This window comes from Callorhinus ursinus, unplaced genomic scaffold (assembly GCF_003265705.2).
Source record: "Callorhinus ursinus isolate GAN/ISIS: 27379988/994484 unplaced genomic scaffold, GSC_fseal_2.0 scaffold14, whole genome shotgun sequence".
Classification (NCBI taxonomy): domain Eukaryota; kingdom Metazoa; phylum Chordata; class Mammalia; order Carnivora; family Otariidae; genus Callorhinus; species Callorhinus ursinus.
In genome coordinates this window covers 6,582,333-6,603,389 of record NW_027397076.1, presented here as the reverse complement: position 1 = coordinate 6,603,389, position 21,057 = coordinate 6,582,333, and the positions used below count along the sequence as shown (strand labels likewise).

Sequence of the window (21,057 nt, the reverse complement as noted above, 5' to 3'; positions counted from 1 at the left end):
CCCTTCTCTGGGCTCCATGGACCTTTTGTTCCACAGCACTGTGGAAGAAGCCCAGCTATAGAGTAATGCCAAGAGATGAACTAAAGTCCCAGCTTTGCAAATTATAAAGTGTGAAACCTTGGGCAAGTTATATGGCCTCTCTGAACTTCAGTCTCTTCATCTGCTAACCAGCACCTATAACAACATCTCAGGATTTCAGTGGGAATAACTTAATTAGAAAAATATAAAGTATAAAAATTAAAAAGTATAAAGTATAGCAAATGCTCAAGAAATGGTAGACAGTCCAAAGCCTTCTCGGACAGCACCTGACTATACTGTGATTCACTCACCTTCCCCATGTAACCCTGGGTGACGTTGGCAGGGTCTTTAATCATTTCTTATCCCTGGCAGCTAGCACACTACCCGGCCCATAGGAGATGCTCAGTGCATCCTTGCAAAATGCTGTGTGCAGGCATGAATGACTGAATCTGAGCCCTCTGATTCCCTAGAGTGTCCGGGAGGCGCGAGCTTGCCCTGCAGCGGTAGGGGCACTTGTGCAGAAGGCATGGAAGGAAACGGAAGTTGCTCCTGCCAGGTAAGCTCACAGACGTGTTCTCCTTCCCCCTCTCCATTCCTGTCGTCCTTATTAAACACATATACACTAGGTGGAATCTCTAAGAAGTAGTACTATTAGTAAAAAGAGTATACGATCTGTGACAAAATGACCTCTTAGGGGCTGGAGACCTCTGAGAGAGTCAGTTCCCCGCTCAGCCTTAAGTACATCCTTCTGTAAAATGGGTTTGATTAAAAAAAAAAAAAAAAAAAAAAACCTGTGTCATTACATTTGTTGAAATAGTGCAATGAGCTCATATATATGAAACTATTTCGTGAAACTCTACAGGGCTGTAGAAATTACTGGGTTTTTTTCCTGTTGAGAATCACTACCATGAGCAGACTACTCTGTGGTCACTGGGTCTGCCAAGTGAAGAACGTCTATTGTTATCCCATGAAAGTGACTTTTTGTGAGCTTCAAACCTTCGATAATTTAAATACAAAGAAATCCTTCTGAAAGGGATGGAGCTCAATTGTCTTCAGAAATGCAAAACGGAAAGAGTGTTCATTTTACTCCTGAGTGAAATTACATGTGACTGTTAGCACTTGCCCTCTCTTTGTATCTTTGGACTGACAAAGCAGCCCCCTTCTGAGGAGCTCCAGACTCTTGGCGGAAAATGACGCAGGGTTAATGTATGCATTGTAACACAAAAACAGCCAAGTATAAAGGCAGAAGTAGGAAGAAGGAACTTCAGGAAAGGACAGAAGGAAGATACAGTTGAGAAACAAATGCTGACCAGACCATCAGTTAGAAATCCCGGGGCTTCCTGGCACGGCGACCACTTGGGTCTCATGCCATTTACTTGGTTTTCTACAGGACGGGTTTGGGGGAACAGCTTGCGAAACCTGTGCTGATGACAACTTGTTCGGGCCCAGCTGTTCAGCAGGTATGTCTGATTATTGTGTAATCAGATGCATTTGTAAGGGCTGAAAGTAAAACCTGGCTTAGGCAGCTGGAGACGCCAGAAAGGCTATTCCTTGCAGGGGAAACACCGGAGTTACAAAGAACTAAGTCTACACAGGCAAAGCAAAGAGTTGACAACAAATGTAGTCTTTCAAAAAAGAGAGACAGTGTTCTCTGTGGTTTCCAGCACCCGCAGTCAGCTGCTCACCAGTAATGCTTTCTGGCAAACTTGGCAGCATACGCTTCCCTCTCTCCAGGCTCCAGGATCCAATATCCACCTGTTGTTTGCCCTTGAGGTCTTTCTGGGTCCTGGTCTCAGCATAGACCTCCTTCCCAGGGGCCTCTTCTTCCATGATAGGTCCAACCATGTTCTGTTCCTTCCTTTCGGGACTTCTCAAATACCCAAGCGGATCAGGGATTGTTGGCTCCATTTTGCAGATTAAACAAACAAACAAATTGACACCGGCTTGTCCATTCTCTTGGCTCCCCCCAGAAGCAGACCGTGAAACAAGGACTTCAGTATGGGTAGCATACTTGGCAGGTAACCCCAGAAACACTAAGAAAATGACATAGGGAAAATAAAGGGTGTGTTATCAAGCCAGAGACCAGTGTAGATGATTAGAGCTTAATGCCCTGGGGAACTGGGCATTACTGTAGGACTGTAGAACATTCCTCTTGGAGTCATCCCAGCAGACAGGGGAGCGGGAACCACAGTTTGGTAGGCAGAGTAAGGACCTCCCCAAAATGTCCACATTCTAATCCCTTGTACCTAGGAATGTATTACCTTATATGGCAAGGAGAATTCAGGTTGCAGATGGAATGCAGGTTGATAATCATCTGGCCTTAAAATAAAGAGATTATCCTGGATTATCGGGGTGGGCCTACTGTACCCAAAGGTCCTTAAATGTGGAGGAGGAATGCAGAAGATACCGTGTCAGGGTGATGAGATGTGAGGAAGAATCCCCCAGCCTTTGCTGGCTTTGAAAATGAAAGGGGCCACAAACCAAGCAATGTGGGCAGCCTCTAGAAGCCAGAAAAGACAATGAGCTGATTCCAGCTGCCAGTGAGCACTCGGGCAGAGCAGCCTTCCTAGGAAGGGCTCACAGGATACTGGAAGTTGGCTGGAAGGCAGGGAATTGTAAGGTCTAGAACATGTGGGGGGTAGGGGCAGTGTCTGCCAGATTCACAGTCTCCCAGAAAGGATATGTCAGGTGACCTTTCTCCAACACTACCTTAGTTCTGGCTTTTATGGAAAAGTCAAATTTGGTAGACCCTGCTTTGATTCAGATATTTTTTGCATTAAAACCTATGCCCATACATTGACATCTCACCCCCATAAATTTGCAGACTCTGGAATAACTTTGACCTACAACAGCAGAGACATTGTCTCCTAATCCATGGTTCCTTGAAGGCGGGTACTGACATGTCTTTCTCTCCAGTACCTCCCACAGTGCTGCCTGCATGCGAGACACACACTACACTTCTGCTGGCTGGATGAATAAGTGAGTGAGTGAGTGAATGAGTGTATGAACGAATGTAGGAACGAATGATCGAATTCACTCCAGCCATGTTATCCTGACCCACAAGCTTGATTTTGAGAGGCACCATGTGCAGAGAATTAGAGCTTTGGCTTACGCTCAGACTGGGCTTCAGCCTTAGGAACCTTCAGTTTACCCAGCACATGCTCTGTCTTGTCTTCATCTGTAAAAATAGAAACGATATTATCTCCCTTAGTGTTATTATGAGGATTTAGTGAGATCATCAGTGCACAATAAATGTTAGCAATTATTAGTAGCAGTACCTAGGATTCCCTAGTGGCCCCCAATTTTATGTTTTTGTTCATCCACCACTCCATGGAAGATGATTTCATAAGGGTGTTGGCAAAAACAAATTGAAAACAGGTGTTGGTATTCAGTGTGTTTTTAACATTGAATGTTATATTAAAGGACACGTCTCCCAAATTGGCCCTTTCCTACCATAATCCTAGCATCTGAATCACATATTTTAAATAAATATTGAAATGGAAAGGAAAAAACGGACAGTATCCAGCACTGTTTACTTACCAAGAAAGCCAAGTACAGTTGGGGGATGAAAATTTGGAAAGAAGAGGAATCCATGTTGCCTCCAAGAAATTGGTGCCAGTTGGTGATAAGCACATATATACAAGGAGACTCTAAACATTTCTAAGTAGAGAAAGTATCCTCCCTAAACACTTGTTTGTGCCATGGAGGAAGGGCAAGTGAAAGGGAGAAAGGTGGATTAGAAACCTAAATTTTTAAGTAAGAAACCTAAACTAAGACTCAGGAGAGAAAACTCCAAGCTCTAGTTTCCAATCAATAGAACTTCAGGAGATGATGGAATGTCCTGAATCTCTACCATCCAAGCAGAAGCCTAGTACTCAATGGCGGGACACATGTGGCCACTTAGCACCTGAAATACAGCTAGTGCAACTGAAGAACTGAACTTTAAATCTTAGTTCATGTCACTTAACTTAAATTTAAATTGCCGCACAGTGGCTAGTTTCCTCCATATTGGAGAGCACAGCTCTAGAACATAATGGTTAGGAGAGCAGGCTTTGAAGTCAGACTGGCCTGAGTATGCAACCAACCCCACTTGCTGTGTGACCCGAGGCAAGCTATTCAGCCTCTCTAAACCCTTCCATCTATAAAACAGGAATAATAATACCTGCCTGTGGGACTGACATTGTAGCAAAGCTCTGAGCAGCAGGTAACAAGCACTTGCTCGATAGAAGCATATAGTCAGTGAGGACAAAAACAGTCCAATGGTAAGCAAGCCATGCATGGATGGATGGATGGATGGTGGATGGATGGCTGACTGGCTGGCTGGCTGGCTGGCTGGCTCAGTGATGGCTGGTCTTTTCCATTAGCAAAGACAAGAGAAACTTGCGATCTTTTTCAGCTGGGCCTCCACTGGGTGCCAGTGTGGTTTCATCCAGTGAGGCACCGGTCCCATGGAGGTGGCAATTCTGCCCGTAAGTAGGACAGCTCTATTAGCTGCAGTTTATTTTTAACACTGACTTTAACCCGCTGCCAGAGCATTCTCCTACCCTGCTGTTGATTAGTTTAGAAATGATTTAGAGTTGCATCGGCCAAGGGTTTTCATCTCTGCTGCCAATGCCCTTGCCTGCTCCATGCCTCATTCCTGGTTAGGGCAGAATGCAAGGCCCACTGTCTCTGACACGACTCTCAAATCAATCCCACAGTTGTGTCTCATTAATAACAGTAACTAGCATTTGCTGAGCACCTGCTGTGCACCAAGCAGTGTGCAAAGTTTGACGGGCATGATCTCTTTGGATACTCACAACTCTGCAAGCTGGGTTCCACATGTTATGGATAAAGAAGCAGAGAGGTTTCTCAAGGTCAAGCAGTTATTTTGGGGATAGAAGCAGAATTTGACTCCAAATATCTGACTCCAGAGCCTGGGCACCCGAACACTGCACTGTTCTGTCCCTGATGAGCATCCACCATACATTAGACCCCCGACAAATGATAGGATGCTAAAAAAGAAACAAATTAGTTCCCCAAGGAGCTGGAAATGCAGGTGACAATTACGATCTAGGGTGCACAGCACACACAGGATGCTATGGGAACAGGAGAAGGAGCAGCTCCCTCTGCCAAGGGGCATAGCACTGGGGGCTTTAGCACTGTCCCTCTGACCCAAATGGCCATGGCTTTGACCTCTTTAAAGTCACACACCCCCAAGTTTTTTTTGTGTCTCTAGAGATTTGCTGAACACCAGTTCAACAAAGTCCAAGGGCTCCTTAAAAGACATCTCAGAATCCCTCCGCAACTCATTTCTCCTTCCCAAGGGCACTTTCTCGGCCGTGGCTGGTGACCCTGCAAGAGGTATCAGGTGGACAGCCCGAAGGCTGTCCGTGCCAGGCCAGTTAATCCAGTACAGTGGCTGTACCAGAACACAGGACACAGGGAGAGGCTTATACCACACAGCCTAGAGGGAAGTTTAATGGCAAGGACAGCTCTTAACAGTTAGCATTGAAGTTGGGAGCCGGGGCTGAGTCACATTCAATTCCCTCTTCTGCCTCCTCGCCCTCTTCCGTTGGCTACATGACACTTAGGACCTTGAACCTCTGAGTCCAGCTCCCCACTACACTGTGAGTCCTTGAATTTAGGTATTGTGAACTACTCATATTCGTATACCCAGTGCCTCCTACAGTGACTGCCACTAGGTAGGAACTGGGTAGATATTTTTTTAATTGAATTGAATTGACCCTTCTCTAATGAAACATAATACACCCCCCTCCGCACCCCAGTTACCTCTATGACCAATCTGACTTCTCTCTGGAGCTCCCGTTCCAACAGCTACAGCCATAAGTGAACATCAAAGTGCTTTGTTAAACTAGAAAGAATGGCAGGTCCATTTTGGAAGTGAGGATGACAAGTGCAAGTCCAATTTACATTTTAACATTATCTGTATGAATACTTGCGCTGGATGTCTCCCACGTTTCATAGGTAACACAAGGCTCATGAGCTCTACTGCACAGAGTGCAGTGAGCATCAGAGGAGATGATGGGTGTAAAGCGTGTGGCAAAATGCCTGATGGATAGTAAGTGCTCAGTAAAGGGAAGGGCAGGGCCAATGCTAGGATGAGGTGAGGGAGGGACATGCCTTGGGCACCAAATTGAAGGAGGCATCAAAAACTCAGTAATCAAGGTAAGTCATTTCATTTCTTAGCGAAGACCCTTGCAACAAAGGGCCACAAACAGGTGGCTTCAAAAACAAGAATTTAGGGTCTCAGTTCTGGAAGCTAGAAATCCAAAATCAACATGTGGGCAGGGCCATGCTCCTTTCAAGTGCTCTGGGGGAGGGCCCTTCCATCCCCTCGAAGCTTCTGGTCGGGCAGGCTTTCCGGGGCTTGAGGCAGCACCACTGTGATCTGTGCATGGTGTCCCCATGTCTGTGTCCTCACCTCTTCTTAGAATGACCTGTCATATTGGGCAAAGGCCCCAGTAGGACCTCAACTTAACTAATTACATCTGCAATGCCTCTGTTTCCAAATAAGGCGACTCTGAGGGATGAAGAGGTAGCACTTCAATGTATCTTTCTGAGGGACAAAATTCAACCCATTACAATCATATTTTTAAATTCTTGAGCAAAACATCCAAATATCAAAGAAAGGCAGGATCCAATACTGCCCTGGATCTACCTTGCCTCATTCTGTCCACCCCCTGCCCTGCCTCCCCCTCCTCTCCCTATATCCTGCCTCCCCCTTCTCACCTTAATCCTGGCCCTGCAGGATGCTGTCTGATTGATAATGTAGTTGTGCTGTTACGGGTATTGCGATAAGGCAACAAAAAGGATGTTGTAGGGAAACACAGGGAGGGGGGAGGCCTCCCAAGGGATTCCAGGCATGGAAGCGTGCAGTGCAGGAGGCGGGTCTCTCCTAGGCCAGCCCCGCTCAGCTCTTCCTGGCCAGCTCCCATTCACCATTGATCTATCACACTGCATTTGTGATGAGCTGCTTTTTCGTACCATTAGACATAGAGGGCACGGACTTTGTCTTATTTCTCTTTAGGTCATTAATCCCAAGCACAGCACCCTGAACATGAGAGATGTTCAATACGCATTTGGAAGGAAGGAAGGTAAACTAATGAGTCATCCCTTGTGCTTAGAACCTAAGATGTATAAAATGAAGCAGTGGAAAATGAAAAGTAAAAAGGTTGGAATCAGACTGGATAGAGCCTTGTTTGCCAAGGAGAGGGATTTGGATTTCATTTGGTCAGCAATTGGTGGTCCCTGAGATATTTTGGAGACGATCACCTGCCATTACTGGTCAAACGAAATGGATGGAACAGAGAGGTGAGAACTTGGACGGCAAGACCAGATAAAATGCTGCTGCAGCGGTGCAGGCAAAGCAGGACAGGCACCTGGAGAGCAGTTCCGATGGATATGAGTTAGGGATCGAGTTGGGACATATAACAAAGAATTCAAAGGATTTGATGTCTTACTAAATGTTTGAAATACTTTCTTAATCCTTGCTTTTCCAATATTTGGTTAGGTTTTTAAGCAAGTGGATCTTCTTAATTATGTTTCACTTGAGTTAATATTAAATTGGCTTACATGCACTGAACACATGTGTGGTAGGCAGAAGAATGTCCCTGCAAAGAAGTCCATATCCTCAGCTCCGGAACTTGTAAATATGCTAGGCTACATGGCAAAGGAGAATTAAGGTGATTAAATTAAGATAATAAATTTGTGTTGTTTTAAGTCACAATTAAGTCGTGGTAATTTGTTACAGCAGGAAAAGGAAACCAATACAATATGTTGCACAGAGGGCTGGGCTGAGGGTGCTGGTGACCCCGCCAGATCGTAAATCTTGCTACAAGTGAGCTGCAAACCGAGTGCTAAAGAATTGACCATTTATTTCAAATGCCCTTCACTTGTCATTCCTGAAATGACCTCTCAGTGGGCTTAAAAGATATCTATTTCAAGCTAAAAGACATGGCATAGTTATTCTCTGCTCTTTCAAATTTCTTTTTTATACTTGAAGGTCCGCATCATTCAGGAGGTAGGATTTATCCCAACAGACAGTAGATTTCCACCACCAACAGTGATTGAGTCAGTGGTGGCTTTTCTCTGTTAAACATGACAGGTATATAAAAAACATTAAGTTAATTCTCTTCTTGAGGCATCCAAAGATGAAGTAACTAGTTTAAAAGTAGAGAAAAGCACTCCAGTGCACTCCAAGGCACCAATACATTATCTCATCCAGCTGTAGAAATCCCAGGAGGTAGGTATCACTATCCTCATGTTATACATAAATAAATTGGAGCTAATAAAAGGAAAATGAAGCCAAGATCCAAACCAGGGTCTCTAGGACTTCAAACCCTTGGTTCCTCCCATCTCCTCATGCAGATTCTCAACAAAAACTATCTCAAAGCATTACTCTTCCAGAATCTTCAGAAGTCTATATCAGGTAATGAAAAAAATCCCCGTTTTCTGTCTGCAGTGTGCAGCTGTGTGCATGGAGTGTGCAACAGTGGGATAGACGGTGATGGAAGCTGTGAGTGCTACTCTGCGTACACTGGCCCCAGCTGTGACAAGCGTAAGTCCTGCCGCTTCCTTAATGTCCCACCAGACCAGACAGGCACAGATGGATGCCTTTCAACTTTGTGTTCACATGCCGGGGCTCTGCATGGGTGAGGCACCATCAGATGTTTTCCTGGGAGAAAACCAAGAATTAAAAAGGGTGAAAAAGGAAAGGAGATGATGGGAGGGGAGTAGAAGGGAGGGAAGAGATGGCATAGGAGAGGAAGTCATGGGAGACTTGGGAGCAATGTACCGACACAGCTATGATTTAGGAAGGTCAAGCTGGCGGCGAGGCAAAGGATAGAATAGAGAAAGCTGGAAAACCAGCTGAGGCCATGGCAACAAGTCAGCCACCCAGGAAGGGGGCAAGGCATGTTCTCAAGTTCATGTCTCAAGGACAGAACACATGCACAGGACATGGAGGTTCACTAAGGCTAAGCGATTCACCAGAGGTCACAAAACTACCAAATAGAAGAGCTGGAACTCAAATCATTTGAAATTCTTGAAATGCTCTATCACACTGGGTCCAAGCATAAGATAGGAACCACAGGGTGATTGAAACAAGGGAAATTTAATAGAATTAGTGAGCTATGATAGGAGAGTGGCTATAAAAGCACAAAGTCAACTCTAGGGCTGCTGGAGCGTAACAGAGGAAACTTGGGTAGGGGTGACCATCCCCAAGGCTGAGTTCAAACCTTGTTGGAGAAAGGATGGTGGTAGGCCCCTGGGTAGAGGAGAAGTTTGCTGGTTTGCCCAAGCCAGCATGGGACCACACTCCTCCGGCAGGCAGGCAATAATGCTCCAGGGCGCAGATGAGCCAAGGCTGGGGGTGAGCAAGCACACAGAGGGAGCTGGGGGTGCCAAACTTGGAGGGTGCAACATCTGTGTGTGGAAAGGGCTGTGGGAAGGTGGTCACTGGGTTCCGGCTGAGCATGCGAGGTCACAAATTGACTGTGCACTCTGAGTGATGGCTGAAGCAGAGCATCACTGAGTGTCCTCACATACCCGCCCCACTGACACACTGTACAGCGGCGGCAAGCAAACACAGCAGAAACACAACACTGCATAAAGGAAGCAATGAGAGGAGCCCCTTTCTCCTGCAGTGGCCCCCCAGACCTCCCCCCCCACCAGCCAAGCTTCATATATTACTGTAAAAGAGAAATAGAATCCAGTCCATTATCAAAGAGCGGGTAATGAAGGGTGAATTTGGAGCTTAGCCATTAAGAAACTGGACGTTCTTCCTGTGACACTAGCGTCACTTAACTTATCCTCTGGATTTTACTCTTCTGACCTGTAAAATGAAGGGACTGGACAAGATTCAAATTCAGCAAATTCAAACTCATTTAATAGAAAGTCACTGTGGGGCTATGCACAGTAAGGAGGATGAATAAAACACAGCCTTCTTCCTGTGGAGGAGACAGGCATGCAAATGACTGATTCAAATCAACAGCAGAATGAAACTCAGGTGGAGAGGACAACCCTCTGTAGACCTCAGGCAGCCTTCTTCCCTGGCCCCTCCGGTCATTGCCCAGCAGACTCATGAGCAAAGACCTTTTTAATAAGGCAGCATAGCCAGCCTAGAAGCCAGCCTAATGGAGAACACGGGCAGATTTGCCTCCAAGTTACAAAATAACTCTGCTGAGTCAAAAGATAAACGATATACTGGCACAAAGTATTTGCAACCCACATGGCAGAAAAGTTTTCATAATAATAGGAACCCAATTTTAAAATTTGCCAAAGAGCAGCTACTTCTCAGGAGAAGAAATAAAAACTAGCCAACAAGCTACTTGCTTAACCCATGCAGAAATGCCAATGAATCACGGGTTATTTTAAAACTATAACGACGTGATACTTTAAAGGTTTGGAGGTTTGATTTTGGTCTGGTTTGGGGTTTGTTTTTTGCTATGTTACACAGATTGCAAAGATAGATAATACTTACCTGTGGGTAAGAGAAAAATTACAGTACAGTCAATGGGGAGAGGAACTGCTACAACCTATGAGGGAAATTTAGCTTTTAAATTTTTTAAAGTGTGCTTACAGTTTTCTGCCATAGCCCCCATTCTAGATATTTACCTGGAGTAAAAGAGAGGCAGGCACCAGTAGGTAAAAATATATGTACAAAGAAATGCATGACAGTATAATTTGTAAGACCAACACGAGCTAAACACAATTTGAATGGCCATCAGTAGGAAATGGTTGAATGAACTGTGGCACATCGTACTCCCATTAGGATAACACCAGCCGCTGCAAGAACCAAACACAAAAATCCAACGGCTTAACACTAAGATTCCAAAACTGTACCAAGCATCCCAAGCTACCACACCAAACTCACAGGGTGTTATGGGATATTTTAAACTTTTGAGGGAGACAGTGATGCCTCCATAGAATACCACACAAATTGCTAGCTTGAGTTGGCTCACAATTTCAACATTAGGTAGCACTAGATCCCTTTCAACAATATCATCCTTACAAAGCTGTGTTTTCAGTGGTTGCTAAGATAAAAAGCAAGTAATCATGCAAAAACCCTTTCGAATGGAATGAGGGAGGGAGTCTCCAATCTGATTCCGAGGTTTAAGACGTTGAGGATTGTCCAAAAAGCTCACACATTCCACTTATAAGTACATATGGTTATTTAAGAATGAAGTAAAAATATTTCTCTTTATACCAACCACTTTACTTTTTCAAATTGTTGCTGAGGTCTCATGACACACTTACTGAATTCCTTGGTTCTAACAACTTAATAAATGGACCTGGTGGATATTTCTTTTAGATCGGGGCACCATGAAAACATTAAGACACTAAACACCATAACCCGAGAATTTGGGGAACCTCTAGCTTAACATAACAGAGGTGTAATTCTTACTCATGCACAGTCCTGTATGGGTGTTCATGGTTGACACCAGCTTCCCACCACATGGTGTTTAGGGATCCAGATCTTTCTATTTTGTGCCTCTGCCATTCTGTAGCACCTCAGGGTGCTCCGCTTTGAGCCATGGAAGGAAGACGAGAGGATGGAGAAGCCCCTGCTTATGAAATCCAGAATGACACATCCAACTTCCTCTCAATATTCCGTCGATGTAAAGTCGTCACATGACCCCACCTAGAGGCAAAGAGGGGTTGGAAATGTAATCCTTGAAAGGGCAGCCACCTTCTGGCAATGATTCTACTTTACGGAAAGAGTTGGGGGGTTGTTCTCTCCATTTGGTTCAACTAGCCACTGTTGGGGACAATTTCCATGAGTATCTCATATTTGTATGCTTCTTGAGTGCAGCACACTGACTGCTCTTTGTTCCAACATCTTTTCAAGGATGTTTATATTGCAAACAGCCTTGGAAGATGTAGGGTCTCCCTTGGGAACCAAGTGTAGGCATGCGTACTGCCTGTTTGAGTTATCAGTGGATTACCTTTCAGCTCAAAATTCATCTTTTTTGCCTGTTCTGTGATAATGGAGAGGAATTTGTAAATATTTCTCATTTGCCAGCCAGCAAGATGTAAAATCTTATGAATAGAGGGTGCTGGAGGGACACTGAAGAAGGAAGGGTTTTCTCTTCCTGTTTCTGCTTTCACCCACTCACCAGGGCCCCAAAGAACTTGGGTTTTCTCCACTGCTCAGCCCTCCACAGCTTCTCCAGTGCTAAGTCCCTGCAGGGCTCAGCTTCCTCCAGTGTTTGCCTACTGTGTACCTTGTCTAATGCTTGACTCAAGTGGCAGCAGCATAGCCAGGAGCCCCAGACTCCACAGACCTGTGTCCCACCACACAGAGGTGTGCTTGCTGTTCAGTATGTCTTCTCCTCTGGGCCGTGCTCACTAAGGGCCCTGCAGGGTTGGCCATCTGGGGAGCCAGCCATGCCCCCCTCTCTCCCACACAGCTGGTCCCTATAGCCGCCCTGGCCCCAGCCGCACACAGAAGTATCCTTCCCTTCCGAGGGGGTAGCTTCTCAGCTTCCAGTTCTGGTAGCACCCAGTGGCAAGCAGCCTCCCCGGGCACCAAATGAACCCTCAGGCTTGGCATCTCCTTGTGGATGACCTTCTTTAGAATTCTTTTTAACTCTCATGAGTTTTCTGCCGATAATTCTTTACACTAAAACATTCCCTGTTCAAATAATTGTGTATGTTAAAAAAAAAAAGAAGATAGTAGGAAGGGAAAAATGAAAGGGGGAAAATTGGTGGAGGAGACGAACCATGAGAGACTATGGACTCTGAGAAACAAACTGAGGGTTCTAGAGGGGAGGGGGTGGGGGGATGGGTTAGCCTGGCGATGGGTATTAAAGAGGGCACGTACTGCATGGAGCACTGGGTGTTATATGTAAACAATGAATCATGGAACACTACATCAAAAACTAATGATGTAATGTATGGTGATTAACATAACATAATAAAATAAAATTTAATTTAATTTAATTTAATTTAAAAAAATTGTGTGGTTTTGTCTCTTGCCTGGGCCCTAAATAATACATTGCCTATGATTTAAAAAAACAAAAAAACAAAAACTTAGGTTCCCTAAGATTGGGGCTCCTCCCCTGTAATGGAATCCACGGCAGCCCCTCTCTGCATTGCCCCAGAGGACTTGGGGCTTGGAAGAACTGGTGCAAAAATGCCACCACTCTGGCCACTACTCTTGATGTGAGTCATAAACTGTCCTTCACCTCTGACCCAGGAGTCTCATAGCTTCTACCGGCATCCTCGGAACTGTATTAGCCCAACTTCTTAGCTTTGCACATTGGATAATATGTCAGATTCCTTGTAGTTTTTGACAACCAACTGTGCCCCCCTAGATGATGAAGTATACACAGTTATTAGAGATTAAAATAGGGGCGCCTGGGTGGCTCATTCGTTAAGCATCTGCCTTCAGCTCAGGTCATGATCCCAGGGTCCTGGGATCGAGCCCCACGTCCAGCTCCCTGCTCAGCGGGAAGCCGGCTTCTCCCTCTTCCACTCCCCCTGCTTGTGTTCCCTCTCTCGCTGTGTCTCTCTCTGTCAGATAAATAAATAAAATCTTTAAAAAAAAAAGATTAAAATAGATCTTTAAAAACCTCCATAATATACTGTTAAATTAAAAATCAAGTTGCTAAATAGCTTCACAGGATTCTATTTTGTTTAAAAAAAAATCACCTAAATAAATTTATAAGTGAATGTAGTATATTGACTATTGATATTATTTACTTTGGGAGTGAAATGGAAGAACGAGAATCAGAAAATGGTTCATTTTTACTTTATACATTCTTTGTTTTTTGAATTGTCACAGTGAGTCTTTTTTAATTACATTTTTTAATCACAAAGAACACTGCATTGGTTGAGTTTTTTAGAATCAGTTATTCTACTAATGTGAGTATCTCAACAATCTTGCTTTGCAGCCATCCCTGAATGTGCAGCCTTGCTCTGCCCCGAAAATTCCAGATGCTCACCTTCCAGCCAAGATGAAACGAAACTGGAATGCAAATGCCTTCCCAATTACCAAGGCGATGGCCACTACTGTGAGCGTAAGTCGAATTTAGATACTGCTAGCTCATTCATTGAGACGTTTAAGTTACTCAACAGAAAAAACAAAACCTCACAACCTCTCTAATATTAACACAAGGGCACCTCGATTTATCTCTGTGTTAAGTTGAATGAAATATATAACAAGTGCGGAGCACATGCTCATCCATGATAGCTTTTCGATAAATGGCACTCACTCTTTCTATTATCAAAGCACATACATAGATTTTTACACATAGTTTTATATCAACTGTACTGATATTAGGATAAAATACAGTCTGTCTTTCTTTCCTTTCCTTTTTTTTATTTAAATTCAATTAGCCAAGGTATTAGTTTTTGATATAATGTTCACTGATTCATTAGTTGAATTAAAGAGGGCACATGATATGATGAGCACTGGCTGTTATATTTCCTTTCCTTTCCATGCTCATTCTCCTTGTGAGAGATTGTGTTGTGTATTGGTTATGAACATGAACTCTGGAGGCAGACTGCCAGCATTCAAATCGCAGATCTGCTTATTAGTATATCCATGACCTTGGACAAATTCTTTAACTTGTTTGTGCCTCCATTTTCCTACCTATCAAATGGGGATAATAATGGCTCTTTCCTTACAGACCTGTTGTAAGGATTAACTGAGTTAGTGTATGGCAAATGCTTAGACAGGGTCTGTACCTATTATAAATACAACAAGCATGAGTGCTTTCTTTCATGCTATTTTATATTTAAATCCACACATAACATGACATAGTAATATATCAACACAGTATTTGTAGTTATAATCTCTGACAGCCATATATAAATCTGTTCAACAGGTGGGGGGCATCAGGTGAACTGTTTATTACTCTCTCTCTCTCTCTCTTAAAACTATCAAACTGCCTGTGCAACTTTGATGAGCTCATACCCTGCCATTGCCTTTCAAGCCATCAATCCATGTTTACAAGCAATCTGCCATCCTCATGCTCATTGCACCTACCTGGGACCGAATCGGCACAGTTGCACATGCCAAGAAGGCTACCACGGAGATGGCCAAGTGTGCTTACCAGTAGACCCCTGCCAGACTCACTACGGAAATTGCCCTACAGAGTCTACAGTGTGCATATGTGATGGGCCCGGACAGGTGAGAACATGATGCATGGAACTAGGGCGTCTAGAAGTAGGGCAGCCCACCAAAGCTAAAACCGTGCCATGGGTATCACTTGTCTGCTAGGTTCTCCCACTTTGCCCTTTCAATGCTCAATTTCGGCTGCCTCTCCAGGTACACCTCCCTGAGCTCAGGGCTAACCTCAGTGTGTCCCCTCCCCAGTCCATCCTCTGAACTCACACTTTCCCAGCCCCCCCCCCCCAGGGAAAACTTAACTGTCCTATGTTCTCTTGTGTCCTGGTCTTCAAGGGTAATTGACAAAATATATACACAACTCAAATTAGATTAACAAATTAACTGTTAACCGAGTCTTGGGTGAATAGGTCATTGACTTTCACCTGCAATCCTCTATGCCCTCTTATGTCTTTTCAAGGTGAAAGAGGACTCTTAGAACTAAAAATATTCTCTCCCAAAGAGATGAGCCCTTACAAAATGGCAGGCAGCCCTGACAGATTGTAGGGAGCAGTGAGGCTATTCTGGGGTGAGACCCTGTCCCTCTAAATCACATCATGACCTTGACGGGTAAAAAACAGCCAGGTCCAGAGACCTTTGCTGAGGAATCCAGTTAAAAGAGCCCTTTCACCAATACCTCATTCATCCATCAACTATTTAGTGGGTGCCCACTGCATCCATAACTGTGCATCAAGCTCAGTGGAGGAAATCTCTCTGTACAGAAGGATATTGTTGCCCTGGTAGGAGGAAAGGCTTCAGTGCCTGGCCCAACCAGAGTCATGTGTCCCCAGCAAACCAATCACCCCGTGGCAATGCGCAGGGAGTTCCCTGCAGAGAATCCACCCAATCTCATCTTCCGGGGGAAAAAATGTATATCACACACTATTTCTGCTCTTAATGTCTGAGGTGGGTTTGGAAAGAAATTCAAGGAGCTGAGGCTCCATCCCCAAAATGAGGGCCCTTATGGGAAAAGCCACATTAGACTCTGAGCCAAGGTCCCGGACCTTGGGAGTGAGATTAAAAATAAATTTTGTCTCCAGAAAAAAAATGGGAGAAACCCCCCATTATTCACACAGAAGCGGGGCATTCATTATTCCCATTATTCCAGAGGAGGGTTCCTCAACTTTGACATTACCAGCATTTTGGACTGGAGAATCCTTGGTTGGGGGGGCTGTCCAGGGCATTGTAGGAAGTTTAGCAGCATCCCTGGCCTCTGGTGACACTGCCCTCCTCTCCTGCTGTGACAATCAGAAAAATCTGTAGACATTGCCCAACATAACTTAGGTTGAGACTCCCAGTTGAAAACCACTCTTTTAGAGCAATAACATCTCCCATCTGAGCCTCAGTCTCTGCTCACCTGTAGACGATCTAAAACCAGGAATTATGGAGCCAGAAAAGCCTAGGGTTAGGAAACAAGAAAACCGAAAAGGTGAACTTTACAAACAAGGTGTAATTTCCCAAAGGGTGAAATACATAGACATGATTCCCAATTCCGAATCCTTTGACAAATTTTTAATTGAAGCCCACACTTTGGACCTGCCCCATGTTAGTTTTTAGGGCAAAATACAGATGGATTCAAGAAGGATGTCAGCTTCTGTGACTAATGAGGACCCTTCGTTTTTCTCTCCTTGTCTTCTGAAGTCTCACTGTGAGTGTAGAGAACATTACCACAATTATGTCCCTGGAGTGGGGTGCAGCATGATCGATGTCTGTGCGTCTAGCAACCCCTGTCATAGGAACGCTAACTGCACTACCATCGCACCAGGCCAACCCAAGTAAGTCTGTTCAGTTCTACCACCTTCTTTCCAAGTGGTGGCCAGTCAATGCTGTCAGTTCCCCTAAGGGCAAGAAATGTGTCTTATTCAGTCTTGTACCCACCCTCAGCCCCACCTAGCAGGATGCAAGGAGCATGGTAGGTACCCAATACATCTCTCTTTAATCACTGAATCATTCAACAATTGTTTCCTTTGTAATGACCATTAGAACGTGCTGAGGTACAGCCGTGGCCTGATAACTCGGTAGTAAGTGATTAGAGTGTGGGAGAAGGGAACCACGGTCGCTGGGAAAATGAAGGTCTGCTGTGATGACAGGCATTTGACCTCGAATGTATGTGCCTGTTTCCTCATTCGTGAAATATTGCTTGCTAGTGGTGCCAAACAAGACCGGGGAAGGTGAATAAACACCAGTGGTGTTTCCTGGACTCCAGGTTTTAAGAGAAGGGACTTACCGAGAGTAAAAATATTTGTGTGAAAACTCCTGAGGCAAAGGCAGCTTGTGTGGTGGTAAGAAGATGGTATTTGGGGGTGAAAGACCTGGGTCTGAGTCTCAGGACTGGTATCTACCAGCTGAATGACCTTGGGAAAGTGACACCATCTCTCTGGTCTTGGTTTCTCCACGATTGAAATGAGCACAGTGATGTCTACTTCACCATGTTATGCACATTAATGTGAGATAATGTTCTAGACACTACTATAGAGCTGTATTATGTTTTCATTAGTGGGTGAACTGAGGCTAGAACCCCAGTCTTTGACTCCCAGACCAAGGTTTCTACCTCTGTGTCACTTTCTGTTCTCATTGTCATCAGCATCTGTGAAGGACTCACGGCCACTGTGAGCTCAAAACCATAGTAGACATTGAACCATGTAATTACTAACCAGTTTCTGTGCTTGCAGAGCCCCTTTTCATCTTCTTTGAAGTTCATTCTTTTTACAGTTGGGCCTCAAATATGTGGATTTGCCCAGATAGGGTTCAGGACTGTCATGTTTTATCTGGGCAAATAAGTAGATCTGTACCCCCTGTGGGTAGAGTCAAGAGAGCCTGGATATCAGAACCCCTGGGTTCAAGTCCCAGCTCTGCCATTTGCCTTCACCTCTCTGAATTATGTTTCCTCTGTCATAAAAGGAGAATTGTACCTCCCACCAGACCTGTGACGAGGATCACATGAGAATATATTCATCAGTCTCTGAGCAGAACCTGGCATACAGAAATCACTCCACACGTGTGCATGCACACACCAGCACACCACAGCCATGCATATAGGCACATCTGCACCCAACACACGTGTGTACAGCTTACACACGTTTCGCCATTCTCTCAGAAAGTCTGAGTACGCTACTTTAAACACTTTCTCTCCTTTGTATTTGAGAGGATAAAATCAAAAATGAAACTGGAAGGAACATCAGAATAATGTAAGTGGCATTAAAGCTTGTGTTTAGAATGTCAGTGGGGTACCACTTGATCCCCCTCTCCAAAGATGGACTGTCTGGGAAGGCTGGAAAGATGATGACGTTAAAGACTGGTTATGTTACACTGATAATAGGCCCATCACCAACTTAGTGCAGGTAATTTACTTTACCTTGGATAAAGATTTATTTTGTTTACACCTCTTCAATATGGCAAGGAGCTTATGCAGAATATTCAAAATCATACTGTGTTCGTCACAGAGGTCCACCCAATAAAGAAGAATGGTCTCAAGCATGGGCTCTCTCACCACCGAGTGACCTTGGATAGGCCATGTAACTTTTCCTTCACCTGACAAGTCCACTAGAGACCAGGAGTATCTCCTTGGAAAGAGTGGAGTTGAGGCTTATAAGCAGCCTTTTATGCTATAAGCTCCATGTTGATCATTACTAAGAAGAACAAATAGCTTCCTGCCCTGCCCTGGGCACTGCATTTTAGAGGTCCCCATTCTGGCCCTCCACCGGGGCAGCTCCACCGGGGCAAGGGGACATGCTCTCCCAGGGCCTGAGCCCCCCTCATAGACCATACTCGGGTACCTCTGCCTAAATGTCTTCAGACCAGCTTCCGGGACTGGCACAAGCTCTTCCTGGTACGATTCTCCCTAGGGTATGGCCAAGGGTTGCTTGCAGAGAGTATGGATGAGCAACATCGTTTCCACCACTCCCATGAACACCCTCTTCGCTCTGGTTCCACCCACCTACTGTTCTTGGAACATGCCATGATGTTCCAGCTCCATACACTCGCACATGCCATTCCCCCTGCTTAGACCTCATTCTCCCCTCGCCTCCTCTGAGTCAGGCTAGCATACAGATCCTTCACTGTTCATCACTTCTCAGCCCTTTGGCTGAAATCAAGTGATCCTTTACTGTTCAATTGAAGTGTCTCCACCTCTAGGATGTCTCCCCTGTCCTCTGGGCCCACTCAGCGTCCCACTGGGCTCTGGGAGCACCCTGGAATGCTTCTGTACACAGTACATGCATAGTTCAGTCGTGATGAGCACAAACACTGCCACCTACAGGCTGTGTGATCTTGAATGAGATACTGAACCTCTCTGTCCCGCTGTTTCCTCATCTAAAATGGGGCCAGAAAGAGAACCCACCTCATAGGATTGTTGTATTAAATAAGACACTGTAGTAAGGCCCCTACCAAGTAACTGGAATAGCAGCTATTAATAGATATTAGCTATTAGTATTACTGATCTCAATTCCCAATTAGAATGTAAGGCCTTGGGGGTCCATGTCTTATTCATATTTATCGCAACAACTCCTGCCACCCATTACAAAAATGACATGAGTGACACTTTGGAGGAACAAACGAATCAATGAGGGACTGAAATGAACAAGTGAACGAGTGAAGGAAGCAACTGTAGTAAGCCTTTTGGAACACCCTACAATTGCACTAAATCTCATCCAGCCCTCTATGTAATTAATTCCATCCCATAACTTACAAAATGCCAGTGGCTTAGGGGTATTTTTAGAGCTGTAAGACAGCAAGAGACCTTCACTCCTAATAAAGAAGCAATTTGCAGAAGGGGGCCCTGCTGTGAATATACCACGGCCAGCTGAGAGCATTTCCGTCAGAAAACCGTCTCAAGAAATCTCAGACTCCGGACCAAGATTTTAAACAACAATAAAAAGTATTTATATCCCACGCAATCCATTCAGCAGCGTCTCCATTAAAATATGATTCTCCTGCCATCCTGAAGCAAGAGAAGTCAAGTCACTTTATACAAAACAGACTATTGGCCTCAAAACAACTTAAGGAACTTTTAGAGAGAAACATACTCAGCGGTTCACACGAGTTACTTGCCTGGCTATTATCAGCTGTCTTCAAATGAAAAGTATGTAACTTAGAACAAGGACTATTGTATCTCTCTAAGAGTTACCAATCCGCCCTGCCCCCCCCCCACTCTGTGCTTCTCAAATTCACTGTCCTGGAACACAGGACTTGCAGAGGAAGTTGATGTTTGAGTAGGAAACTGTTATTTGACTGTATTAAGTAGACCCTTGATTCACTGTTCGATCTACCTGAACGATTCCTTATAACAAGGTTTCTCAAGCTCAGCACTATTGACACTTGGGGCTGGAGAACCCTTGGATATGGGGGCTGTCCCCTGCATTGCAGGGTGCTCAGCAGCATCCCTGGCCTCCACCCACTGGATGCGAGCAGAACCTTCACCTTAGTTCTGACAGCCAAAAATATCTCCAGACATTCTCAAATGTCCCCAGGGTACTCTGGTTGTTCTATAAAAAATTCCGAAGTCTCAATCAGTAAATGATCTGCCAGTCATCCAGCCAGCCAGGAAACTCATATGTATCGTAGAATTCTCTTAAGTGGTATTTTCTCTGGGAACCCGTCCCATATTTCTCCAGGCACGATTAATTAGTCCCTTCCTCCTCTGTGCCCCATAGCATCCTATTCAATCCTCCATCGTGGCTCTTTCCGGAACTTCAGCCGTATGGTCATGGACTAGCTCTGCTCTATCCTGCCCCTGCCCCCGCAGGACTGGTGGCGCTATTGCCACCCTCTCCACCACCACCATCATCATCCTAGTCATCGTCCTCATCATCTACCAAGTACTGAGCTTTTCCTATGTGTCTGTCACTGTACCAGCTGTTCTTCGTGCATCATCTCTTCCATCGACAACCCTAAAGGTATTAATAAACCCGTTTCACAGATGAGGA

At 44.8% G+C, this 21,057-nt stretch overlaps 1 protein-coding gene across 2 annotated transcripts in view; it reads left to right on the top strand.

Moving 5' to 3' along the window:
* STAB2 (stabilin 2) overlaps positions 1-21,057 on the top strand; it is a 145,236-nt gene that overhangs the window by 19,227 nt on the left and 104,952 nt on the right. For both annotated transcript variants that reach the window (XM_073900389.1, XM_073900388.1), the window contains exons 4-9: positions 489-574; positions 1,409-1,478; positions 8,483-8,578; positions 13,917-14,042; positions 14,961-15,157; positions 16,775-16,908. In XM_073900389.1, the coding sequence (XP_073756490.1) occupies positions 489-574; positions 1,409-1,478; positions 8,483-8,578; positions 13,917-14,042; positions 14,961-15,157; positions 16,775-16,908 (709 nt within the window). The remainder of the gene's footprint in view (positions 1-488; positions 575-1,408; positions 1,479-8,482; positions 8,579-13,916; positions 14,043-14,960; positions 15,158-16,774; positions 16,909-21,057) is intronic.